Source organism: Cylas formicarius, unplaced genomic scaffold (assembly GCF_029955315.1).
Source record: "Cylas formicarius isolate icCylForm1 unplaced genomic scaffold, icCylForm1.1 PGA_scaffold_5__7_contigs__length_24384050, whole genome shotgun sequence".
Taxonomy (NCBI): domain Eukaryota; kingdom Metazoa; phylum Arthropoda; class Insecta; order Coleoptera; family Brentidae; genus Cylas; species Cylas formicarius.
The window spans coordinates 1,463,027-1,476,544 of record NW_026844341.1 but is presented as its reverse complement, the minus strand read 5'-3'; the positions used below and the strand labels follow the sequence as shown (position 1 = coordinate 1,476,544).

General features: G+C 33.9%; 1 protein-coding gene across 3 annotated transcripts in view; it reads right to left on the bottom strand.

Moving 5' to 3' along the window:
- Nucleotides 1–13,518, bottom strand: part of LOC132702439 (titin) — a 109,473-nt gene that overhangs the window by 11,720 nt on the left and 84,235 nt on the right. For all 3 annotated transcript variants that reach the window (XM_060671037.1, XM_060671039.1, XM_060671038.1), the window contains exon 2: nucleotides 134–521. In XM_060671037.1, the coding sequence (XP_060527020.1) occupies nucleotides 134–521 (388 nt within the window). The remainder of the gene's footprint in view (nucleotides 1–133; nucleotides 522–13,518) is intronic.

Below are 13,518 nucleotides of genomic sequence, written 5' to 3'. Positions count from 1 at the left end.
GATAGATTGTTAATTGAGAGGTTACTTTTTCCTAGGATATCTGAATATGTGTTCCGTTCTTGCAGAAAATTTATAACGCATGCATTGGAAACGATCAGAGCAGAAAATGGAAGCGATTTGAATAAACAACTACCTGAAGGGTCCAGGCAGGGCGTTACTTTCCAAGAACGGCGTGAATTTTTGACTAGGCCGGCTCACAGAATCGCCGTCCTTGGTTTTGATTCTGACCGGCTGATATTTCACTTTCTTTTTGGTGCTTATGATCTCGTCGTAATTCTTATATTGTTGCATGTATACGGAGTCACGATGCGGCGCGTTGAAAGATTGCTCCAGGTAGAAATTTTCGTATGGCAAAAGCCTCTTTTTCCGTTCGGAGGGCGTGAGAGTGACGTTTACTACTTCGAGATTAGCCGTCGTCACTGCTTCGGAGGACGTTGCGGACTTCGAAGTCGAAATGGTTACCGAATCTGGTTTGTCGTGGTGGATCGTGGTGATAGCTCCGATCGGAGGGCCTCGCGATACTGAAACAATACGATTTATTTAGTTTGCATCACTTTTTTGTAACGATATTTTTGGTTTCTAAAATTCAGAATAAGCAGATTTTTGTTTCAGGTTTAGATGTCTAATGCAAACAAAGAATTAATTCCTCTTCATAAACTTACTTATCCCACCTTAATAGCGCACTGCAGGGCTAAATCTCTTAATCTAGCATCCAGAATTTTCAGATTTTCACAGTTTTTAATGCTTTATGACAGCTGTTTCCCCAATACCGTGCCTTTATCAAATACAAAATAGGCCTATATTCCGACACATATATAAAAACAAGTAGTAATAGATTTTTAATTACAGGTATAGGGTTATAAATTTAAATTTAACAACGGAGACGCATTTAAATCCAATTGGTCATTAAGTAATAAATTTGAATATCTAATTTTGTTAATCTCCATAGCATCCAACAAATTTAGTTTTCTGCTTTTTGAATGATTTTGTAAAATATCAAAATTATCATCTGTACTCGTATATATAAACAGGTATATATAATTAGCAGGGTTATAAATTTAAGTGTCTTGCTTTTTGTTTCATTATGACAAATATCAAAATTATAGTCAAATTTGGTGCATTTCTAAATTTAAATGAATGGCATATTCGTTATTATTATGTTCGTTAATGCCTTTCTTAAATGTTCCACCTATTTGTCCGATATAAATTTTGGGACAAGATCCACATTTAAACTTGTAGACTCCGCATTTTTGAGTTTTTCGTAATTTAGTTTTATTGTTTTTTTAGAAAATGTCCTAGGGTGTTTTCAGTTTTAAAAGCAGTATTAATACCAAATTTAGATAGATATTTCGAAATTTTCTTGCTAGATTCTCATATGTATTTTATTGTTTTATAAATTTTATTTTCGGTATTTAATATGGGATAGAGTTCAGAGTCATTTGAAACTGCTTTTTAGTTATAATCTTATCTATCAAAGAGGGATCGTAACCATTGTTAAAAGCTATTTGTTTCATAATATTTAATTCTTTTTTAAAATCATCTGTAGACAGTGGTACATTAAGTAGTCTGTTGATAAAAGCATAAAAGACAGACATTTTGTGTGTGTAAGGGTGATTTGAGTTATTAAGAATTATTGTGTCTGTGTGTTAGGGTTTATGGTAAATGCACAAACCTAACTGGTTCTGTAGTTTAGTTATAGATAAGTCCAGAAAGGTTAGAGAGTTATCTTGTTTCGTCTCTATGGTAAATTTTATGCGGTTATGTATCGGGTTAATATGATTCAAAACTGGCTGCAGTTGTCTTTCGGTTCCACTGAAACAAACAAAAACATCATCTACGTATCTATACCCCCAGAGAAATGCTTTACTCAAAGGATGTTTATGTATAATATTTTCTAAATTGTCCATGAAAATTTCTGCAAGTAGTGGACTTACTGGGTTTTCTTTAGCAATATAAAATTGACCATTAAATTCAAAATAATTTTGGTCTAAACAAACTATCTAGCAAGTCTTGTTTTATGATAGATTTAACTTGTCTCTGCGTGAGAATATTGTCTATTATGTTTATTATGGTCAATTGCCTTAGGAGGAATTTTTAACCCCATACCTGTAATTAGAAATCTATTACTACCTATTTTTATATATAAGGGTCGGAATATAGTCATATTTTGTATTTGATAAAGGCACTTTGTTGCCGAAACAGTTGTCATAAAGCATTAAAAACTGTGAAAATCTGAACATTTTTTGTTCTAATTTAATTTGTGTTCAATGAATTTTCATGAAGTAAAAGCCACCTCAGTCTGACTCAGAATTTCATTGTTTTTGATTTATTTAGATTTAAATAAATAATGTCAACTTTGCTGAGGGCATCTGTATATTTTTGTGTACAAACTTATGTGTAAAAAACATAAAATGACAATTTGCTTATATCGTGTTTGTGATACATTCAAGATATGCAAACAAGCTGTACTTTAAAGTCTTAACTTCAAAATATATAATAGATTTAAATTAAACATATTTATACAGGGCGCTTGAACAATAGATTAGAGAGAAATTAGAGGACGGTTGGTTGTCACAAAATATGAAAAAAACTATTTTACAAATATGGGTGCGCAAAATGCAGTATTTTCAAGATACAGAGTGTTGACCATTAAAACAAGAAACATGTTAGATATTTTTTGTGAATTTTGTTGAAATATGGCAACGTCATTTATAACGGCAAAGGACTAATTTTGCTTGAACTACATAATAATTGAGATGTCCAGTGCCGTCCCGGGAGATATCGTAACGACTATTATTGTTACTATTATGTCACTTTTTAGCATTTCTTTCATATTTTTTTACAAGGAATCATCCTCCAAAATATCTTCGTCTATTTTGACGAATATATAACAGATATAAAATCAGTTTAATGAAAGTAAGATTGCACACTTCAGGGAATAGTAAAATGCGGTTGGAAATGTCATATGTAAATCCTACCATTTCAATTGATATACAAAAAGGAAAATTAAATAAAGGATCAATGTGCCATAACATTTTGTGAATGTTATTGTATTACAATGCAAATATCTCGAACAATGTGTATTCAATCCAAGTTATTGCAGTAAATTTTTTTTATTTTGATATTTTGATATATTTGATATCTCAAAAATAACTTGAGCTGCAAACAATCAACATTGCTGATATTCAAACCAGACTGACAGAATTACATTCCCCTAATTTTGTTAGTGTTGATCTATCGCTACAAATTAAATATACTTGCCTGAGTACCCTGTGTTACGGTTCTCATTGGCACGTATCAACATATTAATAATAATAATAATAATAATAATAGACTTTAGACTTTACTAGAACAACAAGAACAACAATAATAATAATAATAATAATAATAATAATAATAATGATAGACTTTAGACTTTAGACTTTATTGGCCATTAAATACATTACAAGAACAACAAATGGCAAGTCACAATATCAAACACATTCTAATAACATTCATAGAGAGCAACATAATTATCAGATAGACAAACACCAAACATTGAAACAAAAATTAGGTAAAAAAAAAGTAAATAAATAAATAAATAAATTCCCAATTAGTATTATGGAGACACTCGTGACGCAACACGGATGTACTCATCTGCAGTATAGAATGCGTTCTCCAATAGAAATTGTTTTATTATATTACAAAATTTAGTGAATGGCAGATCCTTGACAACGGTTGGTAGAACATTGTAGTAATTAATGTAAAATTTATTTAACTCGGATGTGCGCAGCCTAGAATGGCCCTGGACAATTAATTCATTCAGATCCCCTGGTGTAGTGATTGTGGCGATCACAGTGCTTAGGCATATCGTTCTTTAGCTCATGTATGAGAGTGACTGTATAGTAAATAAAAAGTGATGGTAAGGTCAAAATATTAAGCTTTCAGCGAGCAAGAGTTCAAGTTTTTCTACAAATATAGAAAAATTGCCTCTAGAGCCAGAGCGATAAACATTGATTAAAATAAGATTAAGCACTGGTATCTCCACACCACAAAACTCTGCGTGAAGATCCAGACAATATTTACTCAGATTAAGACTGCTACAGGCAATATTATTTTTAACATATATAGCAGTTCCTCCTCTGGAGGTACTGAGACGACAATAATATCCAACTAATTTATAATTGTGAACCTTAATAATATTATTCACCATTTACAAAATGTTCACAGAAACATACAATGTCAAAACCAATAGAATTTAGATATTCAGTAACCACATCGAGTTTACTTAGGAGACCCTGCACATTGTAGCTCAAGATATTAATGCTGTTCCTACCTCCATCGGTAGTCTTGGGTCGGGATTCTCACTCACTAAACGTCTCTCTGTTGATACTGGAATTGGATCGGTTTTTTCTCTTGTCAGACGCCTTGGGAAAAAATGATTTATCAACACACCCGTGGGCCAGATGGAAGTATCCAGAATTTTTTGCGCTTCGTGATCCATGGCCGATACCCTAAATGAGGAGTAACTCTCAGGATACATTGATGGGACCTGGAACACTTCTACTCCACTAACTATCGGTGCTAGATATTGTCGGACCTCCTCAGCTTTGGTATTCGGATGCAGTTTAGTAATGTGAAAACTGATTTTACGTTTAGCAACTCGAAGTGCACATTTAGAGTTATCGCTAAGAGATCCTTTAAGCGGTTTGACTCTATCGTTTAGGACTCTGGAACTTTTGCGTTTGGACCCACCATCCAGTTCTATCATTTCAGAGCATATCTGACGTGACACAGCCTCACTGATTGCACTAGATAGTTCTCTATTTGTAATTTTATTCAGGTGCTCCGACTTGGGGGCGTTTTGCTTAATTGGACCTGTCTGTGATGATTTAGCCCTATTTGCAGAATCCAGAGTTTGCCCTTCAAGGAGTCTGCTGCTTTTTAGTAGGCTCACCTGTTCTTTTAAAGCGGTAATGGCTATGGCTTGATTCTCGATAACAAGATCTTTTTGCTTCAAAAGTTCTTTTAAATACATGATTTCTTTTGCGGCATCAAATGGAGCGTTTGCTCCCGAATCATCAGGAATTGGACCCGACTCCAAGGATTCGCCTCCGTAGGAACAGCAATCAATCTTGTCGCCTCCTAAAGTTTTCGTGTTTTTCATGATTTTCACGCACGATTTATGCGATATCGTGCCGCACTTGATACACAATAGACCAGTACCTGCCACGCTCTTACACCTTTTACAAGGTTTAGCATTACTTTGATCAGCCATAATTTTAACTATACCAAAAGAGCCTTCAAACCGCACAGTCGGCTAGATTTTTACTTTGTAAAACGATATTGATCTCAATAAAAATTGACTACTATTAACCGACCGTGCACGCCGTCGCTTCCCGGTCGCACAGTGACACTACGTGAAGCAAAAAAAATATTGTCTAAATTCTATCCTGAACACGTGTTGCACGTGAGATTACACTTTTTACGAAACGAAAGATGCTGATAACACTTTATTACGTACTACACACACTAAATCGCACGATGAACCGTTTTTAATAAATTAATTTGACTTCAAATAGACAAACAGAGATTGTTATTAGAGACGATAGAAATGCACAATAGAGGTTAGGCACGGCGCGCACAATAATAATAATAATAATAATAATAATAATTATAATAATAATAATAATAATAATGATAATAATAATAATAATAATAATAATAATAATAATAGTAATGATAATAATAATAACAATAATAAAAATGTCTTTATTCAGCCAAGATAACAAGAACACTCATGATATGTGGCGTTATTCAGAAAAAAAAAACCGCAAACAAACAAATATATACATGTAGCGTAAAGTAAATCGATTAAGTTAAGCCGTCGTAGAATAATAAAAGTTAATTAGTCTTTAATTGTAAGCAGAAATTGTTGCAGCGCGGAATGATCTTATACACAGTATTTTCTTGCGTATAGAGTTAGTCGCTCTTTGCAGAGACCCTCGCTCTGTATGGTGTGTGAAGAGGTAACGTAGCCCAATCGAGTCTCTTTTCCTAGCGAGGACATTTTTCTTCGCGCTGTCCTGGCGGTGTCCCATTCCCAGTTTTTTATTTTTAGCAATCATAGGACCACTCCGCGGGCATAGAATCTCACTCCTAAGTGTAAAAATTCAAGTGCCAGGAAAACTTCCATGGACGCAGTAGTAAAATGATTTTTCTAGATGGTTAAAATGGGTAAACAAGTAAGTTTCTGTCTAAATTAAATTGTCTGAATTAGATATAACCATGTTACTTGACAAATGTTCAATACTCAAATCAAATTTTGTAAATAACAAAAACACTAAACTTGATGGTAGTTTGACAAAGTGTTCCAAAATGTTGTGTCTCTTGTCTATATCTTCTGGTACCTTAACCAAATTTTTTGACAACGGCCTTGTCATGCTTAGTACTGTCTTGATTCCAAAAAATTGACCTTAATTTGTACTTTTCTGATGAACCATTTTATTTGTATTGCATCAGATAAATCGATACCACAGTGTTACTACGTTAATATGTAAACGACAGCAGCGAAAATTATTGGTATTCGTTGCGTAAAATCATTTTACGATTGCTTGTGGAGAAGAGGATTGCACACAAATTCCAACTGGCATATTACGTTTACGTTAATTAATGATGACGGGATACACACTAATAATCATCCTTCAGCTAGTATTACAGCTCTGGGATCTCGATTAACCTTAACGGTACACATTAGTCAAGAGTCTGACGTAAATTAGCTTCGATCAGCTGTAACTGGACCGGCAGGAACGAAAAAATATTTTTTTGCAACCAGAATGTGCGGAAACATTTAGATCCAAGATGTCACCGGTCTAAATTTCTATCTTCGTATTTGTATCCTTTTTGGAGCAGAAATTTTATTTTAAAATCGATCCTTTAATTGTGAGTGTTGGAACAATAAATAAACAAGAACAAAAATCAGTCTAAAGAGTCTGATAATAACTAATAATAACTAATTTTTTTCTGAATCTCTGGTTAGGAATTTTTGTAGTCCATGATAACTGTCGTTGCTAAATTGTCCACTTTTCTTTACGAGGTTCTGAGGGTTTGGTTATTACTAATAGGTCACCTAGTGTTGAAATAAATAACTCCAAATCTAATCTTATTAAAATAACATCTGGAGTTCCACAGGGATCCCACTTGGGCCCTCTGTTATCATATCTCATGTATTGATGATATTTAACCACTTGCAGTCTGATCTTGATCGATTATATTTATAGTGTGAGGCCAAAAGACTATAAATATTAATAATTGTTCTTGGATAACATCGTTCTAAGAACCAGCGATTTAATTACTGTATATAAGTACCTAATTGATTACGGTCAAATTTATTGATCGCGAGTACGACAGGCGTGCAAATAACGAGAAAGTTATTTACCCGAAGTCAACTTAATAAATATTCATTAACGATATCAACCCGAGCCCATATCCTTTTTTCGCGTTTAACTTTTTCTTATTTATTTTTCTTTTCGATCGCCACTGTCCGTTTTTATGTAACACGCGTATGAAATAACATATAACGGGCTAAGTTAATTCGTTTAATTTCTTAGTTTGGTGAGCGTGTGGTATTTTATTTGTTGCGTTAAGCGCGCATTTTTTTATTATCGTGTGTGTGGTAAGGCTGACTTCGGTTTAGCGAACAAAAATGTTTTAATTGATCCGCTAATTGGGTCGGAACGTGTGTTAAAGCAAGGTCGTACTTTTTTTAAGAAATGTCTTTTGTTCGCAATAATCTGTTACGTTGACATGGCAACACATCCCGACTACACGACCCTTATACCGGGGGTCACAATAAAAGCAACAAGCATTTAAAATAGTATATTGTGCAACAAATGCGGTAAACGGCATTTGAGTCACGAGTTTATTCGGCACGAGCGGAGCGATTGCTTCCAAGGGGCTAGGTCTAATTGTAGCTAATTTACCAAAAATTTCCACTGCACAGCTATTCTAATTGTAGCTAACTTACAAAAAATTTTTATTTATGTCCTTAGTTTAGTAATTTCTAGCATTAATGCTTAATATTCCACATTCATCGACGATATGTTATTAATATACACAGCGAAAAATAAACACTTTGATAGATACAGTGCCAACCTGTAGTATCTCCGCTGATCACCAAATAAATAAATAAATATCACATCGATGTACCGCAGAAAGTGAATGTATGTTAAATATGCAAGCTAGGTTTTCTCTCTTGTCATGATTCCAATGGAACTAGGATTCGTTGTTTGTTGTTACTACCACCTTCACCGCCATTTTTTTCTATCTACCCTTCCCGACTTATCGAAAACAAACAAATACTGATAACTGTGATATCTAATCCCAATTCGGGGAGAACCTGAAAGTTTAGATGCGATGAAAATTATGCACAATTGATCTCTAACATTACAGTTAGCATATTGGAATTTAAACTGCACAAGCTTATATAGAAAATATTTAGTAATTTACAAAAAAAAGATGAAGTATGGTTTATCGAAAATTATGATCAGCTGCTAAATGTTTTAATAGTTTAAGTGTCAATGTAATAGATTTAACAAATTTTGCCCCCTTTTTGTTAGAAAATGTAAAAATATATATTTAAAATGCCTAATGATATATAATGGAAACAAGATTTCATTGTTTACCTTTATTCCTAATTTTATAATATAGTTGAATGATATGCAATTTCAGTGTAGTTTCATTTAGTACGTTTTAATATCATGAATTTTCAATTATTCATTATTATCATTCCTGTTTTAAATAAAAATCAATCGTGAAACGCTAATAATTACTGCAGTCACATACATATTCATGATTGCAATAATTAAAATGATAAAACATACAATATTGATATTGTAATTGTATTGTATTGTAAACTCGGCCATTCCCCAAAACGCAGCAAAACATTAAGATGCTTCACGAAAACCCATGTTTTATAGTTCATTTGTTTATGTTGAACATAGAATATAAATAATCTTACTTCACTTCTAATTGGCTGTTTTTCTTGACCATGGCGGATGCTCTTCTGATCGCTCATCTTATTTCATAACTTTTGAAAACGCTACTGTTCCTTACATAACTTTTATACAGTAATTTAGTGGGCATATACGATCAAAAATTTATTTGAACCTGCTTTTTCTAGAACATTCTGTATACTATTTTTATTTTGAATAACAATAATATTAATTTTCAAAAACAGATTCACAATTTAGTAGGCGAAAATAGCATCATTATATCTTTAAAGATAACTGAGATACCACCCAGCAGTGTGGAAAAAAATCGGACACTCGTAATCCAGGTTATGCGTATAATTTTTAAAGAATTTCTTTCAACTAATCCTTTTCGAATCGAAAGTATAGGACGGAGATTAAAAATAGACATCTTGCCCCCCGGGCAAATCTCTACGCGTTCGAATGGAAAATATCCTTCCAGAAAGCTGCCTGTGGTCTCTGATCAAAGCGAATTCACTGTTCAAGTCATTAGACATCAAAGAAGCAACTAGGTTATTCTTCGTTTGTCTTTAGTCCTTAGATCGGGTTTTGCGGAACATAATTGTTGCATTGCGAATAATGTATTGCATTAGATTTGTCAGACTTCATTGAGAGACAGCAGCTACGCACTTCAGGGTGACTTATGATAACACGTCGCATTTGACACATTTTCAATATCGTGTGCTTTTAATAACACGGTAATGAAAATTCGTCTTTCAAGTTGTGAATAAACTGCACCTAACAGAAACAATCGACGGTACATTCTTAATCCCTCTTAATTGTAAAGAAAAAACTATTGTGAGTTTTACTAAACAAGTATGGTTGAATATTTTTCACTGCATAGAGTTTCATTAGTTCAGTTTTGCTCAGTTCCAAGGAGGGAAATGCATTTTTTATGAATATTCATTGGACGAACTGTTCCAATAACCTCCCCGTTTTTGCTTTTAAACTTTCCCTCTGCCTCCGGCGAAGTGTCATTTTCTTCTCTATATAATAGTTTTTCAGCGTAAAATGTGATGTGATGAATATGGTATACTTTTAGAAATTTTTTAGAATGTTACTCACTTAGTTCAAAATTAGCTACAAATGTTATTAATTGCAATACTTTTTCAATTTTATGCTATGCAAAAAAGTGAGAATGTTATTATACCTCTATACTGGTTTTCCGAATATCGGAAATAGACTCAATATTCCTTGTAATACCATGATTGCGATATGTGTCCCCTTGTTTTCGAGGCACATGTCCAATCAACTCTGTTTGCGGTAAGATTTTCCACTTGACCTTGGTGTTTTGTTATATAAATCTTTTATGCATGTAGAAAAGCGGGACAGAAGAAAATAATTAACTGTAGTTTTTTTCGTATATGAATCACTTTGGGTTGGTACTGCTAACGGCTAGAATGAGCCACGCTCCGTATCAAATCACGTTAAATTCGTTGATTGTTTCAAAACAAAGGAAAATCGAATACCCGGAACTGAGAACGGTCAAGAAAAATTGACCGGTAGCCATGTTGAACGATACGATTCAAAAAGAACCCATTGTGTGGGTAATGGGTGCCTTAAATTCGCAGTCGAAATGAGATATGGGAAACGGTGACTGATAACTGTGTTTCGATTAAACTATGACATTGGATTGCACTGGGAAAGTCGAGTTTGTTCTTTTCAAAAGATATATCGAGACAATTGCCATAAAGTAACAATCAAGTTTGTTACTTTATGGCAATTTTCCCATATTGGTGACAGGGAGAGCAATAATTCGTGGTTAAGATTATTAGGTTGCTTATAGATTTCTATAGAATCTCAGATTTTTCGTTGGTAGAAGAATTGGTTACATGCAAGAATTTTAGTTTTATCGAATAAAATTTTGTGTCCGGTTTCGTGATTGTGTTCGGCAACTGCTGATGAGTTTATTTGTTTTAGTCTTAAGGCTACTTCATGCTCTTTGAGCCTAGTTGATACTTTTCGTCCGGTCTACTGTAAACGCTTGACATATCAAATGGAATGTTGTCCTTGACGGATCGAAGATCTTGAAAGATTTTTGGATAAGTGGTAAATCTGGTTTTGATGGTATATTTCTTTAGAACTTCTAAAATGTGGTCAGTGATGTTTTGAATATAAGGAAAGACAGCAGTGGCAAGTGTGGGATTGCTTTCGGCTTCATCGCTATTAGAAGGTTGTGGTGAAGTGTATTTTGTGATGGAACGCTGGAATGTGGAAATGTGGAAATTATTAGAGAGAAGAGCAGAGGTAAGGTGTTTTAATTCTGGGTTCAATGACTCAGGCTGATATAGTTTTACGGCTCTGCAAACAAGAGAGTTGATAACCGATGATTTTTGGGCTGGATGGTGATGTGACAATGCATTGAGGTATCGGTCTGTGTGCGTAGGTTTTCTGTAAGCACAATGACCCAATGTTAGGTCTGATTCTCTATTAACGAGAATATCTAAGAATTGGAGATTGTTATTAGTTTCTATTTCGATGGTAAAACGTATGTTCGGGTGTATAGAGTTTAAATTTCTAAAGAATTCTACTAGGGATTCCTGACCATGAGGCCAAATAACAGAAGTAACATCGAAGTAGCGTTTCCATAATTTTGGTTTTAGATGGAAGGTGTCGAGAGCTTTCTTCTCAAAGGCTTCCATAAATATATTCGCGATGACTGGTGATAGTGGAGAATCCATAGCTGTTCCCGACGTTTGTTGAAAAATTTTACCGCTATAAGAAAAATATGTTCCGGACAAGTATTTTTCAAGAAGGTTTGGTTCCAGATTCTCGGATTTTAATATATTTGAAATGATGGTGAGAGTTTCTGGAATAGGAACTTTAGTAAAGAGGGATTCTACTTTGAAACTGACCAAAATATCTTGTGTATCTAATGTAATGCTTTTTAATTGTCCAATGAAGTGAAAGGATATAGGTACGAAATGTCAGTTTTACCTGTAAAACTTTTTCATAAGGAAGCTAGATATTTTGCTAGAGAATATATTGGAGAATCAATGGTGCTGACAATAGGTCGAAGGGGTAATCCTGGTTTGTGAATCTTTGGGAGTCCGTAGAGACGAGCAATTTTAGAGTCATGAGTGATTACTGATTTTTTGACGGAGTCTGATAGAGAAGAACCCTTAATGATAGATTTAGGGTTGCGCTCCATAGATGACATAGGATCTTTTTTAAGTTGACGATATGATCCGTCTGTAAGAATATCTTGAATCTTTTCCTGATATTCATTTGTGTTCATGACCACCGTAGCATTTCCTTTGACTGCTTTTAGGATTAGGAAGTCAGGATTAGATTTTAGATATTTTAGAACCATGCGATCAGGCTCTGCAATATCAGATTTAGGGGGTTTCGATTTTTGCGGATTTAAATCGAATTTCATTAGCTGCTTGAGGTGGTAGTTTGTTTAGGATAGACTAGACTAGACAAAGTTGAGACCTTTTGAAATAATTGATTTCTCTGTTGATGGTTTCCCTAGTGTTGACGTTAGTTTTTCAAATTTCTGAATTTCTATTATTTCTATTATTGATTAAGTCTATTTCCTTACGGATGTGATGAATTCTTTCTCGAAGTAAAGCGAAACTAGTGAAAAGAATTTTGAAAGCGGACGAGGTTTTGACATGATGGGATATTTTAAGAAAATTGGGGATGACGTTATGGTCTCTACAACGTAACAAAAAGGTCAGTGTACAGAGGAATCTTACCAGTTTCAGTAGGTGATCTGCAAACTTTCTGCTTTTGCGTTTGATGTCCTCTACATAAAGGGTTGTTAATTTTTCATAGAAACTTCCACAGGCTACTGTAATACTTTTTACAAAACTTCTCGATTCTTCCTGCGTCGGTTTCGGTTCGACGCAGGTACTGAAAATCCAATATTATACTGGGTGTTTCGTTTAAGAAAATTGGGAAAGGCATCATTTTGCGAAACGTGGCAACACCGCGTATTTTAAGAAAATGTTTTAAATTTGATAATTGCCTGAGGAAAAACATTATTTTCGTAAAAATAATAGATGCAAAAATTTAATGAGTTAATAACCAACTCAACAATGATGGTTTAAACTTAACCCGAATCTGAAGATGATCGCTAATAAGTTGTAAACGGTGCATCACTGACCTATACTCATATATATCGTTGAATTTGTCTTTGAATAGACTATCTATAAAATTTTGGGTGTTCTATTTAGCTAATGTAACTTTTTTTACCACTTTGTATATAAAAAAGTGAGGATTATAAAAATAAAAAAAGGTCATTTTAATAGAAACAACTTTTGTATTTCATTTTTTTTGTAACCCCCGGTTTCCAAATAAGGTATAGGCCCCTCTTAAACGGACCACCCTGTACAATAACCTAAACTAACGATTTGGATGAGGTTTAAAAAAAATAAACATTTTTACCGCTTTTGCATTCCCCCTAAGTGTGGATGCAACAATCAGTTACACGGTACTGTACGTAATAATGCCCTATTTCTTTTTTTTTATTATTTTAAAATAAAAAAAAAAAAAACACCATACG